This window comes from Carassius gibelio, chromosome A1 (assembly GCF_023724105.1).
Source record: "Carassius gibelio isolate Cgi1373 ecotype wild population from Czech Republic chromosome A1, carGib1.2-hapl.c, whole genome shotgun sequence".
Classification (NCBI taxonomy): Eukaryota; Metazoa; Chordata; class Actinopteri; order Cypriniformes; family Cyprinidae; genus Carassius; species Carassius gibelio.
Genome location: NC_068371.1, coordinates 30,293,931 through 30,314,098, shown reverse-complemented (window position 1 = coordinate 30,314,098; position 20,168 = coordinate 30,293,931). Strand labels below are relative to the sequence as shown.

The 20,168-nt window shown below is 35.6% G+C and overlaps 1 protein-coding gene across 4 annotated transcripts in view; it reads right to left on the bottom strand.

Annotated features, from left to right (window-relative positions):
• Positions 1-3,499: 3,499 nt before the first annotated feature.
• LOC128017967 (complement C3) overlaps positions 3,500-20,168 on the bottom strand; it is a 52,331-nt gene continuing 35,662 nt past the window's right edge. The window contains exons 23-40 of one of the 4 annotated variants that reach the window (XM_052603413.1): positions 19,763-19,966; positions 19,265-19,340; positions 18,980-19,139; positions 15,020-15,115; positions 14,273-14,429; positions 13,971-14,134; positions 13,730-13,888; positions 13,457-13,516; positions 12,578-12,668; positions 12,398-12,443; positions 12,028-12,118; positions 11,030-11,119; positions 9,159-9,264; positions 7,256-7,345; positions 6,954-7,034; positions 6,785-6,868; positions 6,045-6,180; positions 3,500-4,501 (exon numbers count right to left, since the gene is read on the bottom strand). In XM_052603413.1, the coding sequence (XP_052459373.1) occupies positions 4,360-4,501; positions 6,045-6,180; positions 6,785-6,868; positions 6,954-7,034; positions 7,256-7,345; positions 9,159-9,264; positions 11,030-11,119; positions 12,028-12,118; positions 12,398-12,443; positions 12,578-12,668; positions 13,457-13,516; positions 13,730-13,888; positions 13,971-14,134; positions 14,273-14,429; positions 15,020-15,115; positions 18,980-19,139; positions 19,265-19,340; positions 19,763-19,966 (2,033 nt within the window). In that variant the 3' untranslated portion in view covers positions 3,500-4,359. The remainder of the gene's footprint in view (positions 4,502-6,044; positions 6,181-6,784; positions 6,869-6,953; positions 7,035-7,255; positions 7,346-9,158; positions 9,265-11,029; positions 11,120-12,027; positions 12,119-12,397; positions 12,444-12,577; positions 12,669-13,456; positions 13,517-13,729; positions 13,889-13,970; positions 14,135-14,272; positions 14,430-15,019; positions 15,116-18,979; positions 19,140-19,264; positions 19,341-19,762; positions 19,967-20,168) is intronic. The other 3 variants (XM_052603414.1, XM_052603416.1, XM_052603415.1) reach the window with 3 other exon arrangements.

Genomic DNA, 20,168 nt, shown 5'->3' with positions numbered 1-20,168 from the left:
AAGTTGGCCCCATTTACACTGCATGGTTCAAGTGACCCAATTGCGATTTTTTTCCTCTCATGTGGCACAGATCGGATATAACCGATGAACGTGTAAGCAGGAAAAAAACGCATGGATTACGATGTTCTCAGATTGGATCCATGCCTCATTCATATGCATTAATAAATCAGATATGAATCGGATACATGCATTTGCGTGTACCATGTAAGCAGACAATTCAGATATTCCCCAGTAAATGCGAGTCGTATGGCATTAAAAAAGTGACGTCAACTCAGGTGGACACCACCAACTGAGATCACATGACTTATTAAAGGGGCGAAATTCGCTCAGGCTGCAAAAAGGGCTCCTCTTTTTTCTCTCTGTCGTTCGAGACCAATGTTTTGCTGTTTTTTTTTTGTTGACTTTTCAAAATATTGTGGAAAGCAAAACACTGTATAATTTTATTTGCATCTGCATCCACTGTATTTCGTGCTGTTTTACTTCCTTTTCCGGGTCAGAACGTCTAAGTTTGGCAGTTTCAGCTGTGTATAGTGTAAATGCAAAAATCGGATATGGGTCACTTTTAAAAGATGATGTAAGCGGGTCATCAAAAAAATAGGATATAGTCAGAAAATCGGATTTGGGCATCAAGACCTGCAGTGTAAATGCAGCCATCAATTTAGTGAAAACCTGACTGCTAAACCTGAAATGAATCTACCATCAAGCTTCAGTAACATATTAATAATGCATCATAAACACAGAGCTTGGTGTGGACACCTGGACATCATGTGATTGTTTTTTTGTGCTTTGTGGAAATAATTTGTATGGAAGAGTTGAACTATGATACACATTTAAATCACTTTTGTTATTGCCTGTAAGAAGAAACTGAAAGAAAGAAAAAATAAAACTCTGAGTCTGGTTGTTTAGTCTGTTGTAGATGGCTTTGATTTACAGTAGCATGATGACAGTTTTATATGGAGATCCTTGCACTGTGGCTCCATAACACACACACACACACACACACGTTTGTTTTTGCGAAAAGTGGGTTCATCTCATAGCTGTAATGGTTTTTATACTGTACAAACTGTATATTCTATGGCCCTACACCAACCCTACACCTACCCCTAACCCTCACAGGATACTTTGTGTCAGAGGTGGGTAATCCAGGGGCCAAAGAGTAAAAGTCTTGCCATATTTTTGTTCCACCCATGAACTCAGCAGATGCTTTCATCAGAGGAGGAACCAAGTCATTCCTTCCAAGTCACTAACTGGTCTTAAGTCGAATCCCAAGTCCTCAAAGAGTTAAAGTTAATGAGATAATTAAGTGACTAATTAAATGAAGATTGGGCATTAGTGATGAACACCTGCTGTAAACAATCAACATCACTGAAGAAAAGAGAAACACAAGAACTACAACTGATTTTAACTACAGCCTTGGATGAAATCAACTGGAAGAAAAAAAACTGTGCCACCATAATTGTGGTGAGTATTTGCTTCAGTTGAGTTCTTGAGCCTTTAAGCAGCTTCTATAAATTAAAAGCAAAGCAAATGTGTTATTGTTTTGCTGCAAACAGTTGTGCAATACTGATGCAAATCTTGATCTAGCAGGTAACTTATGCTTGTGTGATCTTGATTTACATTTTTTTTTATTATACTTTTAAATAAAAGAATTAGTGGTTAGAGGGGACTGCTGTCTGTTCACTGCTCTGTGTGTGCACTTTTGATGGGTTAAATGTGGAGTATGAATTCTGAATTTGGGTCACTTTCACAAATAAGAGAGAAATCTCATTACGTAAATACCACCATAAAGCTTCAATAATAAGGAAAAATAAAAACACCGTTTGGGATTAGGCATTTAGCCATGACCATTTATCATATGATCCTCAACAGTGGTGAAAATATTTATTCATACTGCAGTGCATTATGGGAGTCTTTCATGTATTGTAACAGGAAGCATTTTGTTGATGGTCACCGTTGTAGAGATTCACATGCTGGTTCTTGATATCTAGGTGTGTGTCTAAAAAAAAAAAAAAAAAAGTAAGCTCTGGAGTTCAGATTTCTATACGTGTTACACAAATTTAGAATTCACTCTCTGCAATAAATATTAGAACAATGCTTTTTTGTGTGTGTATGCTGTAGTTTCACTGGGATTATTCAAAACCTAAACATATGAAAAAAGAGAAAAAAAAAAAGAACATTATCTGAGATATAAGTAAACCAGCTCATTGTGATTATATGTTCTTCATATATCACAGATCTCTTTTCTCCTCAGCAATACATGAGGAACTATACAGAGAGACCTGACACAATAAGTCAAGGGTCAAGAAAACAACTAAACCAAACACTGATCTCCATGATGGTGGCATAATTTTAACCAATAAAACATCAACATCTGATCCTCTGTAATTCTCAATAACAACAGGTGTTCATCACTAATGCACAATCATCATTTAATTAGCCACTTAATTATCTAATTAACTTTAACCCTTTGAGGTCTTGGGATTTGACTCAAGACTAGTTTGTGACTTGGAAGGAATGACTTGTTTCCTCCTCTGGTGAAATCAGCTGCTGAGTTCATGAGTGGAACAAAAATATGGCAGGACTTTTACTCTTTGGCCTGTGGATTACGCACCTCTGCTTTGGGCTTTTTTATTTTCTCAAAAAAAAAAAAAAACTCATTCTGTATGCTTTAACAAGATACAAGATACAAGAAAACATTATTGAAATTATTGAAAATTAAAAATAAATATTAAAATAACTTTAGATTTACTGTAAAATAAGGGGAATGTTGTAAGAAATGTGATTGTAACCTTTAAGAAAATGTGACATTTTAACATTCTGAGAATATAAAAAAATAAACATTTAAATAAAGTTAGATTTTGGGTGAAAATAAAATGTTTAGAAATTTCTTATAACCTTTTAAATAACGTTATAATCACAACAAGAAAACTGGACATGTCAACGATTTAGAAAAACATGTTCCCAATATGTTTTTATTATTTGTTACCTGGGTTAGTCATCACATTGTCTAATTAAAATGGTGCACTCACTTGTGCCTTTAAGAAATTAATAAGCTTGTACTTTTGATAAATCTGTATTCCAATAAAAACGGGTTTATTGTACACTGAGCTGGTGGAGGTGATCACATGAGCAGCCAGATACTACTTGAAAACTTGATCACTTGTGGAATAAATTATTCACGTCTATATATACGTGAATAATATAAACCTAGGATTTTTTTATCCTCAGCATAGCAGTGGATTCATTTATTTTTTTAGTGGACATTACGCTGCTGTCACACAGATAATATAAATTAATATAAACATGTGATTTATTTTCCAGCTGTTTACATTCACAGACATAACCAACTGTTTTTGTAACTCATGCTTCTAAAGTAGAAATTGGTCCTTTGCATATACCCACCCCCCCTAGTTACTGTTGCTATATGTCTGACAAGCCACATTATCAGGCAGTGAAAAATACATCACAGAGCAAAGAAGACACACGTCAACAAGTCAAAGCAGGTATGAAACAAAGTCATTTTTTTAATAAATTAAAACCGTATTGTGTTGTGACAGATTGCTGTAGTGCCTTAGTTCAAGCGTGGATGAACATCAGAAAGTATGTTGTCCCAACTGTGCAAACACATAACTACCCCATTTTCAAGTTCAACTCTGTTGATTTTAATTGACTAACTCTCCTGACTGCTTTGAGGAGGCTACCCACATAGCAACATTGTGTCGGCCCAAATCTGGCCCACATCTGGCACCCGTGTAAAGATGATCTGGCCCACATGCAGCGTGGAATGACGGCACTTGGGCGGACCGCTCCTGTTTGCCAGATTTGAACCACAAGCAAGCCATAGCAATGCCACATGTCAGCCAAGAGTAAATAAATTAACCAGAACTGGACCTTATCTGAGCCAAGAAATCTGTGTATATTGAATATGAAGTAATTTCAGCCTTAATAAGCCTGTTAACAAGCAGAATCACTGAAGGAAAGAAGAGAACAGAAAAAGAGATGAGCAGAAACACAAGAACTACAACTGACTTCAGCCACAACCTTAGATGAAATCAACTGAAGATAAAAGAAGACATTAAATCTCTGGAGATCTCAGCAGAGGAGGATTAAACAACTCCGCAAACAGCTTTACCAGCTTCACTTATTACTAACCAGACTGACTTTATTTCTGTTACACATCTACAAAAGTTTTTATTGAGAATTAACAGAAGTTTAACTCTAATGTGTGTTATCATAACAGTGATTAGTGTTTCCAATAGTTGCACTCTTAACTCTTATTCTATCTTTTGTCGGCTGCTTATGCTATTTTTTGGCTGCTGTGACTGTGTTTTTGTTAAACACATTTGTAATGCTGTATATTTAAATGTCACATCCCTGACTGAGAAGGCTATTCTTGAACATAGTGATGCCGATGTATCGGTCTCGGTGTTCTGGAGTTTGGCTTTCCTCTCTTGTAGGCCAGTATTCAACCCAGGTCTGCTCTCCAAAGATGTACTGCAGACTAAAAACAACAGATAATACACTATGCAAAACATATAAATCCGTTTTGGTATAAATAATCATTAAAAACAAGCATCACACTAACAGAGACTTAAGCTGATTTTTAAGATTGATTTGGTTTTCATTGGTCTAAGAAATGACCCATGCAGCAATTATATGTGAAATTCACACTATACACAGAAAAATCCCCAGTGTTAATTTAACATTCTGAGTGTGGACTCATATAAACTCTGAAGCAGTGTTGATGTTAATGAGATAATTAAGAAGTTAATTGAGTTATGGTTGACCATTATTGAAGACACCTGATGTTAACAAGCAGAATCACCAAACGAGAAAATCACAATTTGTGTGTCACCATTATAGTGGTCAGTGTTTGCTTTAGTTTGGATCCTGGCTTGAGACTTTTTACATTTTAAATATGTTTGGCAAGCCAAAAGCAAAAATCAATGGGTGTTGATGATTACTTATATTTTAATGCAATCATTTTTTCACCTGAATGACAACTCACTTGCAGTCTTTCTCTGATAGTTCCATTATTGATTGTAACAGTTTTGATTCTACAATGACAGAGTATTTTCCATACATTTTGTAGGCATTTCTTGCAAGTGATTCTGCATTTTTTTATATTAAAATGTTTTTTTTTATGTTTAGGCACACACAGATAACAAGAATCCATGTATGAATCTCAACAACGGTGACAAACAGCATATTCAGATAAACAGATCTACTCTGAACATCACAAAACTAGATGGTAAAAATTAACATAAAAACAGCAAAAACAAAATATAGTTAAAAAGACAGTTCAGCTCATAATTTATTCATGCCACAATGCATGATGGGAGCCATTGATGAGTTTTTATTGGCTACAACATGCTTTGTTTGATGGTCACCGTTGTTGTGATGCTCACACTGATTCTTGATGTCTGTGTGTCTAAACTAAATAATTCTTTCTTTAAGTAGAAATAACTTTTATAAACATGCCATATTATGCCAAAAATGCTAGATCACTTTTTTATCCACCTAATTTATGCACTCCGTAAAGAAACCTGAACTCAGGTATTCAGGTAACTCCATGACAATTAGTCCAAACCACAATCAATACCATAAGATTGGCTTAGTTCTAGTCTGCTTGTATGTTACTCACTTACCACAGCCACACAAAATCTAAAGTTAATAACTTAAGGGTCAAGATCCCAACCAAAGCAAACACTGACCACTATAATGGTGACACACAAATTGTGATTTTCTCGGTTTGTGATTCTGCTTGTTAACATCAGGTGTCTTCAATAATGCTTAATCATAACTCAATTAACTTCTTAACTATCTCATTAACTTCAACTCTGTGAGTCCACACTCAGAGTGTTAAATTAACACTGGGGATTTTGCTGTGTATGAGGAAAATTCACATAGAGCTCTAGATAATTTCACCCTTCTTATTTTATTTTATTTGTTATCCGATGATATGTTGCATGCTAAATTTACTGGGTTGTGGGTCCTTCTGTGCAAAAGCAGAATCCTGTAAATCAGGAAGTATTGACATATACCTTCCTCCCAGCTCTGGCAGGTCAACGGATCTCCCCATGATGAGGTACGACTTGCCTTTCACCAATCCTAAAGATCCTCTGCAACTAGGACGAGCCAGGAATGGTCTCACTTTCCCTTCGGCATCCTTATCAATGCCTACAGCACAGAACAGGAGACAATTTCATCATGATGTCCCAAATGTCAGCCACATTTCAAGAGAGTTATAAAAACATGCAATTCATTATACTTAAGTAATTGTGCTATCAGGACAGTTGACAACCACAAGGTGGTTATTGGTCAAAATTTATCTAGAAAAATAGAGCCGATGCTGGGCTAAGATGATGTTTTCTAGAGCGCATGTGTCAACGCCTGTGTTCACCTACGCTATTAAAGGCACAGTATGTAAGATTTTCTAAATAAAATATCCAAAAACCAATCACACACGATTCTGTTGAGCTTATGAAAGCAATGGCCATTTAGAAGAGTTCATCTCTGAAACGACTGAGTTCTGCTCTCACACAAATTCTCTCATCATAAATAAGTAAATACAGCTGAGGTCAAAAGTTTACATACACCTTGCAAAATATGCAAAATATTAATTATCTGACCAAAATATGAGGGATCATACAAAATGCATGTTATTTTTAATTAGTTTTGATCTTCATAAGGTATTTCACATATAATAAGTTTACATGTATATTCCACAGAAGAAGTGCCGGCTGTATACTTAAGATGGACACAGATTAATAATAAACTGTACCTTCTTTCAGCACCAGCTCCACTTTCATGTCATAGATGTCAGAGTCCTGTTTCAGATCCATCCCCACCACTGTGACTTTATAAACTGTAAAACAGTCGTGTTATATTGGTGTTATATCAGAGCTGTGAGACTGGATCTCAATGTCTGAGAAAGGAGAACGTGTGTTTACCATAATCCATGTCAGCTTGACAGGCTCTATCCAAACGCTCCTTATCTCTGACCTGATTCTTCTTCTGGTAACTGCAGTTATCTGTGTTATGAGATGGTGATTTTCTGATATTTATATACACATTCATAACAAACCAACAACACATTTTCCTCCATTCATAAAAAGTAAACAAATAAGTAAAAAAAAATGATAGTAAATAAATCAAATGAAGTAGAATAAGAAAATGATTTGGCTCTTATGACAAGTTGTTAATGGCTTTATATAAAAATATCTGGTGAATAAAATGTATATAACTGTAATACCTTCTGCACACATGCACAGGTCTCCTTTACACAGTTTGTATATCGCAGCATCTGTTCTTTTAGGGTGGTAGAACTTTGTACAGCGTGCATCTGAAACACACATGCATTTAAAGACAACTACACTGTAAAACCCGACAAGTAACTTAACTCAAAACGTTTGAGTAAACAGATTGCTTTAATTTAAACCCTGTAAGTTTTAAAACTTTGCAATTAAGTAATTAAGTGATTAACTGAGTGGTTATTGTGAATCAGTGATGAACAGCTGCTGCTAACAAACAGAATCACTGAAGAAAAGAGAAACACAAGAACTACTACAACTGACTTCAGACACAGACTTAGATGAAATCAACTGAAATAAAATACATGAAATCTCTCAAGATCTGATTAAACAACTCCACAAACAGCATCACCAGCTCCACTTATTAATAACCAGACTGACTTTATTTCTGTCAGACGTCTACAGAAGATCTTATTGAGAATGAACTAAGGTTTAGATGTTGATTTATTGTTTCATTTGAAGTAACCATGTTAGAGATCAGTGTCTGCTTTAGTTCCCACATAGCAACATTGTGTCGGCCCAGATCTGGCCCACATCTGGCACCCGTGGAAAGATGATCTGGCCCACATGCAGTGTGGAATGATGGCACTTGGGCGGACCGCTTCTGTTTGCCAGAATTGAGCCACAAGCAGGCCATAGCAATGCCACATGTCAGCCAAGAATACAGAAATTAACCAGAACTGGACCTTATCTGAGCCATGAAATCTGTGTATATTAAATATGAAGTAATATCAGCCTTAATAAGCCTGTTAACAAGCAGAATCACTGAAGGAAAGAAGAGAACAGAAAAAGAGATGAGTAGAAACACAAGAACTACAACTGACTTCAGCCACAACCTTAGATGAAATCAACTGAAGATAAAAGAAGACATTAAATCTCTGGAAATCTCACCAGAGGAGGATTAAACAACTCCACAAACAGCTTTACCAGCTTCACCTATTACTAACCAGACTGACTTTATTTCTGTTACACATCTACAAAAGTTTGTATTGCGAATTAACAGAGGTTTAACTCTAATGTGTTACACCATAACAGTGATTAGTGTTTCCATTAGTTGCACTTTTAACTCTTATACTATCTTTGGTAATTATTTGGCAACTGTGACGGTGTGTTAAACACATTTGTGACATCAACGAAAGCTAAAGATAATTGAGATCAGGTGATGGCGGTTATCTGTTGATGATTTTATAATCCTCATAAAAAACAGGCTGATTTGCTTTTTTTATCTGATGAATTAATATATTCACATCACAAACCATGTGTTTCTGCAGCATGAGATGCAGCAATATTACAACAATCAGCTAGAATTTTTTTAACGAACATGAAAAAGCTGATCTATGATGACACACACAGACACCAACAGTCAGCACATGAATCTCAACAATGGTGACAATCAAATGTACCTTGCTACAATGCATGCTGGGTACTAGCATAGTACAAAACTCCCAGCATGCATTGCAATATGAATAAATTATGCAGCTGAACTGTCCTATTATTTTGTTCTTTATGACCACTATAATGGTGATACACAAATTGTGATTTTCTCGTTTGTGATTCTGCTTGTTTACATCAGGTGTCTTCAATAATGCTCAATCATAACTCAATTAACTTCTTAATTATCTCATTAACTTCAACTCTGCTTCAGTGTTACTTTTAACACTGCTTTAGTGTTTATATGAGTCCACACTCAGAGTGTTAAATTAACACTGGGGATTTTGCTGTGTGCTGGTATATTCCTTGCCTTTTCCTTAATCAGTGTATTATTATCATTTGCAAATCTCTTTTGCTAAATTCTATATTTTAAGTGTACATGTGAGAAGATGGGCGAGTGTGTGTGCAGCTCACCTGGTGAGTAATATTCATATATTGTGACTGCAGCAGGCTGTAGCAGACCCACATTATACAGCTGGTGCATTCTGAAGGAAATTACTTCTTTCTCTTTATGAGAAACCTATTAATACAGAAACAAATGCAAAATTATATTTTCCATTTAAGATTTTGCAGTGGAAACTGCCCATGTTAATATTTGCATTAGACTCAAATAATAAATCTAATAAAAAAATAAAATATCTATAGTTGCATTTACACTGAAACGAGTTTTGTGTGCTCCATATCTGACAGAAAACCTATAGTAAAAGCCTATATATTACATGTATTCTTTATATTGTGCTTATGATATTATGTGAAATATGACTATATGTTGTCCATAATGTACTTAAAGGTGAACATGCAGTGACATAAAACTTTATAGATGTGCAGATACTGCATACACAGCAAAATCCCCAGTGTTAATTTAACACTCTGAGTGTGGACTCATATAAACACTGAAGCAGTGTTAAAAGTAACACTGAAGCAGAGTTGAAGTTAATGAGATAATTAAGAAGTTAATTGAGTTATGATTGACCATTATTGAAGACACCTGATGTTAACAAGCAGAATCACCAAACGAGAAAATCACAATTTGTGTGTCACCATTATAGTGTTCAGTGTTTGCTTTAGCTGGGATCTTGACCCTTCAGTTATTATCTATAGATTTTATGTGGCTGTGGTGACTGAATTATATCATACAGACAGACCACAGCAAAGACAATCATGTGTGCCATTGATTGTGGTTTGAGCTATTTGTTATAGAGTGACCTGAATGCCTGAGTTTAAGTTTCTTTACTGCATACATAAATTAAGTGAAAAAGAGAAGTAAGCAACCCAGCATTTCTGACATAGTATGACATGTTTTTAAAAGTTAGTTCTATGTAAAAAAAAAAAAAGAAGTCTTTTGTTTAGACACACAGACAAGAGGAATCAGCGTGAGCATAACAACGGTGACAATCAAAAAAGCATGTTGTAGCCAATAAAAACTCATCCATGGCTCCCATCATGCATTGCGGCATGAATAAATTATGAGCTGAACTGTCTTTTTAACTTTTTATTCTAACTATATTTTATTTTTATATTTTATTTTTGCTGTTTTTATGTTCATCTAGTTTTGTGATGTTCAGAGTTGGTCTGTTTATCTGAATACGTTGTTTGTCACCGTTGTTGAGATTCATAGGTTGATTATTGTTATCTGTGTGTGCCTAAAATTAAAATTCTTTAATAAAAAAAAATCAGAATCACTTGCAAAAGATACCTACAAAATGTATAGAAAACACAGATTTTTTCATTGTGGAATCAAAGCTGTAACAATCAATAATGGAAGTTTTACTTTGAGAAAAGACTGTAAATGAGTTCAGTGATTCATGTCAAACAACGATTACATTAAAACATAATCATCAACACGCGATGATTTTTGCTCTTGGTTTGACAGACAAACTTTAAAAGTAAAAAGTTACAAGCCAAGATCCCAGCTAAATCAAACATTGACCACTATAATGGTGACACACAAATTGTGATATTCTCGTTTGTGATTCTGCTTGTTAACATCAGGTGTCTTCAATAATGCATAATCATAACTCAATTAACTTCTTAATTATCTAATTAACTTCAACTCTGCTTCAGTGTTACTTTTAACACTGCTTCAGTGTTTATATGAGTCCACACTCAGAGTGTTAAATTAACACTGGGGATTTTGCTGTGTATTAATGAAACACTTTGTCAGCCAATCAGAATGAAGAACTCAACAATATTTCATAGACATATTAAACAATATCACGTTTCCTGATCAAAAGAAAACAGGATTGAATCTGTTTACGAAATCATCAGACAACAGTTTGTGATACCTTATTTAAGTAGAGGATGAGGGATCCTCGCTCTGACAGAACTTTATTCATTTCATATTTCTGAATGAATCTCTCCTTCCCTCTGGACAACTGAGGACAAGAAAAGAAAACAAAAACCTCAGTACATGACATGATCACAATGCTTTATGTCCTTTCAGCAGATGAGTGTTAGATTTTAGAGCTAGGATTTTATACATGGGGTCACCGAGGCTAATTCAGGGTGTCAATAGACCATTACAGAAAATCAGTGTGTAACTCCAACCTGGCATAAAAAAAGCATAATTAAATCCTAAGATTGTAATTCACATTAGCTACATTCCTACACCGTAACTTCAAATGTCAGTCTTATTAAGGAGGTTTAACCAATCAGAGACCACTTTGTCAGTAAAGGTGGGAAAGGACGATATGTGGCGAGCTAAAAACATCCCGATCCCACCTGTCAGAATGCGGAGTAAAGAAATTGATGCGTATCCTGAATCCAGACCCCAGCATCAACCTGATCCCAACAAACCAATTTTTTTTTTACTGATCCGCATAATTAATGTAGGTCAGAATTATAGGCAAAAAAAAAAAAAAAGGATTCTGGATTAATCTGGAAGAATCACATCCCTGTTGACCGGGATCACATGTGAACCGTCACGCCACTAAAGAGCTCCAATCCTGTATTTGTTGTTTGAAATTCTTCATTCTTAAGTAACCTGCTCTGTCTTGTTTGTCAGCACGTTGTCTCTGTTTTCTTTGCTCTACAATGTTTTTCAAACATGTGGCATGAGAGCTGGACGATACACTGGATGAGATGAAGCTTGATGCAGCACCAGATGCGTTCTCGACTTCAAGGATAAAATAAATGCCAATTTCAGGAAGATTAAACAAAGATGAAAATTAAATAGTAGCAAATGATTTTTTTTGGGGGTGCACCCGGGGTGGCCAATCAGATCTCTGGCTCTGCCACTGTGTTCTATATACAGATGTGAATCATCAGTTTATCATCACAGTACCTCTTTAAGATCATTTTCTTCAACAACAAATCCAGTCGGTAAACCAATATCCAGAATAGTCATGGAGGCATCAGATTTGTCACTTTTGTAGCTGTGAAGATGGAGACCAAGAGCAGACTTTATTAACTGGTTTTATAGTTTTGCATCATCTACTCAGTCTGCGTTTAAAGCTGTTTTCACACTAGAGCTTTTGGTGTAAACCTGAGTTTGTTTGACCTTAGAATTATTATATTGTAGTAACAAAGAGCTGCTCGCCTCTGAATAAACAATCAGTTGCATCTGTGCAAGTGTGAAAACAGCTTAAATCATAAATTGCTGACAAAAATTGTTTATTGGCCTAATAATAAACGTAGGATTTTTGTTTACATACTAGAAATCCACAGTGAGCATGTATGTTTCAATGGCTCCTTGTTTTGCTAAAATAAAAAAAAGTAAAAAATCAATAAAAAATTACAATCAAAAAGCAGCACATAATTAAGTGTTTTGGAGGTTTTATTTTAGCTCTGGATGTATGGAAAGTGCCACAGAAAGAGCATGAACTCAATCTTACTTTCATTTTCTTTCTCCATTTTAACAGTCAGATCAAAGGAAGTACATTCAGATTTCTTCTCAACAGGTCTGGCGTAGTACATCGTCAGAACCTGAAAACAGCCGAACGTCTCAGATATTCACACGCTTTAAAGGGATAGTTTACCCAAAAATGAAAATTCTGTCATTAATTACCCTTATGTCGTTCCAAACCAGTAAGACCTTTGTTAATCTTCGGAACGCAAATTAAGATGAAATCTGAGAGCTTTCAGACCCTGCATAGATAACAACGCAATGGAAACATTTTACAGCCCAGTAAGGACATCGTTAAAATAATCAATGTGACATGAGTGGTTTAACCATAATTTTATGAAACTACGAGAACACTTTTTTTATGTGCAAAGTAAACAAAAATAACTATTCAAAAATGTCTTCTTTCACATTACGTCCCCTTGGAATTATAAGGTTCTATCTGACATTGTCAAATTTGAGTTGTTCCCATATTGTTATTCTGTGACAACGTATTTACATTTTGTGATAGATTTTGTTTATGTTGTATACATGTAGATTATGGGATTTTTATTAAAAAAACAATAAGGTTCTATCTAAACAGTTGAATGGAATGCAAAAAACTTTAAAGCTGAATATCTCAAAACTACACGGAATGCAGATAGAACCTTAGAATTCCAAGGGGACGATTAGTCTTTGCTGTACATTCACAACAGGACAATGACACAGTTTATTATTTTTGTTTTCTGTAAAATCAAAAAGTATTCTCGTAGCTTGATGTATGTTCCGAAGATAAACAAATGTATTATGGGTATGGAATGACATGAGTAATTAATGAGTAATTTTCCCTTTAATCTTGCTGTAGACTGTATAAGCGCTCATGAACACTCACTGAGAGAGTGGCTGTTCCAGTTCCTCTAGCAGTTACATTGAACTCCTGTTTTATGTCCACCTGTTGAGTGAATGCAGATGTGCTCGAGTCATCAGAATAATCAAATGAAACAGAGACACCTGAAGATTTAATTGATCAAACACTATTGACATGAAAAATATGAATGACAAACCACAAAACTCCCATAATTCTTCATTTAATATCATACCATAAAAACTTTCAACTGAAACAAGCAGCAAACAGTTTGAATCTAGTAGATGATTTATTCCTCACCTTGTCTGATCGTGTATGATGTGCATTCTCTCTTTTAAAAATCCATCTGACAGGTTTGCTTCTTCCTTCCACGGACAGCTCCACTTCCAGATTGAAGTTGTTTCGGTCCTTCACCTGCGTGCGATACTCTGCCACGGCCTGAAACACCATGATGGTCGCCTAGAAAAGACAGAAAAGTATTTAAATCCTGTCCTGCACTTGTTCTGCTGTCTATCAGTCAAATGATGAGGTGTTCGTGTACCTGTGTGGTGCCAGATCCTCCATACTGAGACTGTTGTCTGGCCAGCCAGTGCACTGCTTCTCCTGCTTTATCAAAGTCTCTGTCCTTCACAAGCGCCAGCACAGCATAAGCCGTCGCCTCTAGTGAGTGATGATGCTGTCCAGGGACAGTCCAGGACCGACCGGCTGTTTCAAACACAACACAGCAATAGAAACAGGATTGTCTCAAGCAGCTGTCCTTAAACCACAAAACATCTGTAATTCTTCTATTATTTACACTTGGGTAAGTGCATCTCTTTTTGATGCCTTGTTGACTTGACTGACCTTCTCCTTGTGAGGAGTGTCTCATCAAAATGTCTTTATTGAGTTTGTTCTCATTGGCCATGGCATATGATGTCATCGCAACAGCGTAAGGATTGGTCAGTTGTGGAAGTCGACCTTCTAAGAAGACAACAGCCTGCCTGATACTTTCAGGCAGACTCTATAAAAGTGTGAAAATTAAAATAATAATAATAATAAAAATAATAATAATTTATTATATCTGCATCCTTCAACATTCAGCGTAATCAACTGTGAAAGGAACAGTTCACTCAAAAATGTAAATTCTGTCATTTACTCACTCTCAAGTCGTTCTAAAGTGGTTTGATAAGAGAGAAGATATTTTGAAGAAAGTTGGTAACCAAATATGTGCCCTTTGACTCCCATAGTATGGAAAAAAAAAAAAATACTATCGAAGTCAGTAGAGACTAAAACCTATTTGGTTACCTTCATTATTTTTTTTACAGGTTTGGAATGACATGATAGTGAGTAAATGATGACAGACGTCATGAATGGACTATTGTGTAAACTCCTGAAGGTTCATGTGTGTTGTCCACTGATCTGTATAATGACTGGATTGCTCACTGCATGTGCTGCCGTTAGGCGATGAAGACATCGTAAGTGTTTGAGTGGCGCTGTTGCTATTCTCCACCGAGAGAGAGCATCAGACAGCCACTGACCTAAAATCACCTAATTTTGCACTGTTTTTAGGATATGTCTATGTGAATTAATTGTTACTTCAAATTCACTTACAGAAACTGATCCAGCACAGATCTCTCTGGCCTCTTGCATAGCAATCACAACAAAAGCTGTCAGAGAGGCATCGGCATCTTTGCTCTCTACGCCACCCTGGAATAAAGCACAGATAAACTAGACTATCACAAAAACAGTCAGATTATGTGTGTGTGCGAGAGAAAGAGAGTTGTGTGTGTCAGAGAGAGAGAGAGAGAGAGTGTGATTATTAATGTTAAAATGTCTTGTGTTTTTGTATGTGCATGGGGTAGCGTACTCAAAAGAAATGTGTGTGATTGTATATAATCTTTAATGCTGAAAAAATTGCTTATAAAGAAATATTTGATGCATGCGAATAGATCTAAACGCAAAGCTGCATTCAATTTTTTTTCTTTTTTTTAAATTCATTTCCACACTTCACTTTAACCGTGAGAGTCTTAATAGAGTTGTTTTAACTGAGCAGGGGCAGTTCTGAATTTGGAGGGCATTTTCGTTAATTTTGATGGCATTTTGAAGTCCCTGTTAGATGTAAACTCTGAGTGATCAACATTCAATTAAAAGACATTTACTCTCTTTTTCCACAACAATTATCTGGCAAACAATTGGGTATCAGTTACATTTTTATCCCTGATCCCTCCCAACAATAAAATTTGCCAGTCAACTTAAACATAACTGCCTAATCAAAGTCTCCGGACAGCTTACCTTTCACATGGCTCAAAAGTGCATATGGTCACATGATGAAAAAGCAGACTTCAAAGTTAGGCTGTTAACTATAAGTGAAGTGAAGTGACATACAGCCAAGTACAAGAACAAGTACAAGTTCAGAAACCTTGTCCTCCCTGATCTTGCACACCATCTGTGCAAGAAGGCTTACTGTGGGAAATGCATACTTGTCCAAGGGTGCCCTCGGTCAGGGAGTAAAACAACTGGCAGTAGGAATTCTCTGAAGAGGCAAACAGGTCTACCTGAGCATCTCTGAAGCATTCCCAAATCAGAGGAACCGACTGGAGGTGGTGTCTCCATTCCCCAGGGTGAGACTGCTAACATGAAAGCTCATCGGCTGCACAATTGAGCCTGTCCAGGATGTGAATGGCATGAAGCAACTTCAGATGCTCCTACTCCACAAGAGGACATGTGTTGTCTTAAAAGGGGATATGTATCGATACTCAAAACCATGATCAGCAGTGCAGCGATTGGCTGGTGGCAAGACGGCAATGTAATGACGTCATATAATTTAAAATGACACCCAACGAAAAACTTGACAAATTTCTGGACTTTTATAAGGTAACAGCCAAGCAAAACAAAAATACATAAATGTTATAATAGGTACAAACAGATAATAGATACATGTTTTTATTTTATTAGAATTTTTTTCATGATTCCCAATTATTTAGATTTGCAATTTATAATAGTTGTGCTGTCTTTACATTTTTATTTCAATGTAGAAATTATCTATTCATTTCATTTTATATTTGGACAGATTTGTTATGTGACAGCATTAATGAAAGTTTCTTAACCTGTTAAATGTCACCCCGTCCCGTATACGGGACGCCTACGTTGACTATACTATATTACAATCAAATATAATCTAATCTTGACAAACTATATATCGTTGGAAAGGTCTAAGACTCCCAAATATATATTTTACCAATATTCTTTGTTAAACATTATGTAGCAAAAGTAATAGATGAATTTATGACAAGAGTGCACCCTCAGAAATCTACATTACAAAAGGAGCTTTGACCTTTGTTTAAAAAAAAGACTTCCTCGTTTCCTTTTTCTCTATCACATTTTAGAAATCATCAGAAGTTATATATCACTTGAAAACATAAAATCTCAAAATTCATCCTTCAAAACCCATTTTAAAATCAGACATTGCATTACCATGTACACAGCAAAATCCCCAGTGTTAATTTAACACTCTTGAGTGTGGACTCATATAAACACTAAAGCAGTGTTAAAAGTAACACTGAAGCAGAGTTGAAGTTAATGAGATAATTAAGAAGTTAATTGAGTTATGATTGACTATTATTGAAGACACCTGATGTAAACAAGCAGAATCACCAAATGAGAAAATCACAATTTGTGTGTCACCATTATAGTGATCAGTGTTTGATTTAGCTGGGATCTTGACCCTTCAGTTATTATCTTTAGATTTTATGTGGCTGTGGTGACTGAATTATATCATACAGACAGACCACAGCAAAGGAAATCATGTGTGCCATTGATTGTGATTTGAGCTATTTGTTATAGAGTGACCTGAATGCCTGAGTTTAGGTTTCTTTACTGCATACATAAATTAAGTGAAAAAGAAAAGTAAGCAACTCAGCATTTCTGACAAAGTATGACATGTTTTTAATAGTTAGTTCTACGTAAAAAAAGTAATCTTTTGTTTAGACACACAGACATCAGAAATCAGCGTGAGCATCACAACAACGGTGACCATCAAAAAAGCATGTTGTAGCCAATAAAAACTCATCTATGGCTCCCATCATGCATTGCGGCATGAATAAATTATGAGCTGAACTGTCTTTTTAACTTTTTATTCTAACTATATTTTACTTTTGCTTTTTTTATGTTTATTTTTAGTATCTAGTTTTGTGATGTTCAGAGTTGGTCTGTTTATCTGAATATGTTGTTTGTCACCGTTGTTGAGATTCATACGCTGATTCTTGTTATCTGTGTGTGCCTAAAATTTGAACTCTTAAATAAAAAAAAAATCAGAATCACTTGAAAGAGATATCTACAAAATGTAAAGAAAATACAGACTTTTTCATTGTGGAATCAAAGCTGTGACAATCGATAATGGAAGTTTTACTTTGAGAAAACACTGTAAATGAGTTCAGTGAATCATGTCGAACAACGATTACATTAAAACATAATCATCAACACGCGATGATTTTTGCTCTTGGTTTGACAAACAATACAAGCCAAGATCCCAGCTAAATCAAACACTGACCACTATAATGGTGACACAAATTGTGATTTTTCTCGTTTGGTGATTCTGCTTGTTAACATCAGGTGTCCTCAATAATGCTTAATCATAACTCATTTAACTTCTTAATTATCTCATTAACTTCAATTCTGCTTCGGTGTTACTTTTAACACTGCCTCAGTGTTTATATGAGTCCACACTCAGAGTGTTAAATTAACACTGAGGAGTGTTAAATTAACACTGGGGATTTTGCTGTGTAAATGGTACATCAAAATCATGTTACAAAATGTTTTCAGTCATGAATTATAAAAATTTAGGTTTGTATCATGCACATTCATGTCTATCTTCTAAAACGTGAGTGACAGTTAACAGGTTAAGGGTCAATATCATGTTATCTGCATCTCCTGCGCTCCATCAAGACACTCTTATAATAGCAGTCATCACTCAAAATAATGCACGACTCTATTATCTGTATAGCATGTGTGTAAGACTCTAATACAATTATGACTGATACATATTTCAGTGAGTAAAACTGACTGTGTCTATAGTAGGCTGTTGTGGACTACACAGCATTTTTATATTATTTTTAAATATGTTTTTTAATGATTATTATTTAAATTATTGTCCCTGGATCAGTATGATACTCTTGTAATAAAGTAGCAGTGGTAGCAGACATATTTTGAGTATCAGTTCTGGTTGAAAAGAAGTGATCTAATCCTGTTTACATGAAATAAGCTGCTCCCGAGCCGGTTTAAGATTACGTCCCTGTTGCTATGACAGCAGCTCCGGGATGAGCTTCGAAGAACCAAATGATCCAAGATCACGCCAAATCATCAACATTCAAATCCAGCTAACTGAGTTAGCGACGTACGAAGAACAGGCCCCTAGTCAGCACATAGTTATATTTTGTTTGTTTGTGCAGTAGATAATATAATGCTTTACTACTTGGGACCACAGTGAAATAAATCACTGGCTCAGGTTCTTTCCATCTTTTTTTTTTTTTTTTTGTGAACACAGATGGACACATTTAACAACATTCAACTTACCACCATCTCTTTCTGAACTACAGCTGAATCCTCTTTAAAGGAGCCGTCTTGTGTTTGTTTGTGGAGAATCAGCCACTTGAGGGCGCTGCAGATCACATTTCCCTCTATATTAACAAGGTTACTGGCCATGGCGAAGACTTTGGCCACATATGCTGTCAACCTTTAACAGATTTAAATTATAATTATTATTTATATTACAAATAATCTTAATGTAATATAAAATGTAATACAGGAGAAAATAAGCATGAAACATAAAATCAAGTAACGACATTAGAATGACTCTACCATGTGCTGCTCGGCCTGTTTGTCCATGCAGCATAGGATCCATCTGGTTTACGGTAACTCAGCTGCTGATGATAACCTTTATACAAAAAAAAAAAAAAAAAAAAGGATAAAGAAAGGATATTTATGTTTTAATTATCTAGTATTTTTTCTGCTTTTGGTCTGAAGTTTTCAAGGGTGCAACTTTGAGAGTACTTTACAATTTTATTCAAAATAATAGTCAGATTCTTTATCAATATGTTTTATTTTATTTATATTTATTTATTCTTTATTCATTTATATGGCACTTTAAACAATATGAAATGTTTTAAAGCAGCTTCACAAGATATAATTTGATTCAATGATGGAAACAGAGATTATTTCTGCCGTAAAGACAATAATATTGACAATGTTCAGCTGAGGTCAGTTTAGTGTTGATTCGGTTCCATTCAATATCAATAATCAGTAATATTGTTGAATATGTAGTAATCGTGAGTTATATATCTGTTGTGTCCTGCTGACCTGTTCTGATATAGTTAACAGCTTCATTTCGGCGCTCCATGCCAACAGTGTCCCACTGATTGGTGCTGTCCAGATAATGAGTGGCAATGACAGGTAGAGTCATTCTGATCATGATCTGCTCTCCACTACCACTGGGCTGGACAATAAGACGACCCATGAAGTCTCCACTGATGGCTTGCTTGACTGTCTGAGCGATCTCTTCACCTGGAGGAAGAGAATTCAAGAGCATCATCAGTGCATTTTAACCAGACGTGCCAAAGTAATGAACTCAAGATGGTGCAGGTGATATATGGTTATGATAATAATCAATAGACTAATCAATATGGTGATTATTTCAATATTGGATGTCTCAGTACAGACAGCAGCAAACAAAGTCAAAGATGATTTGAGCTGCTGCTCAACATTC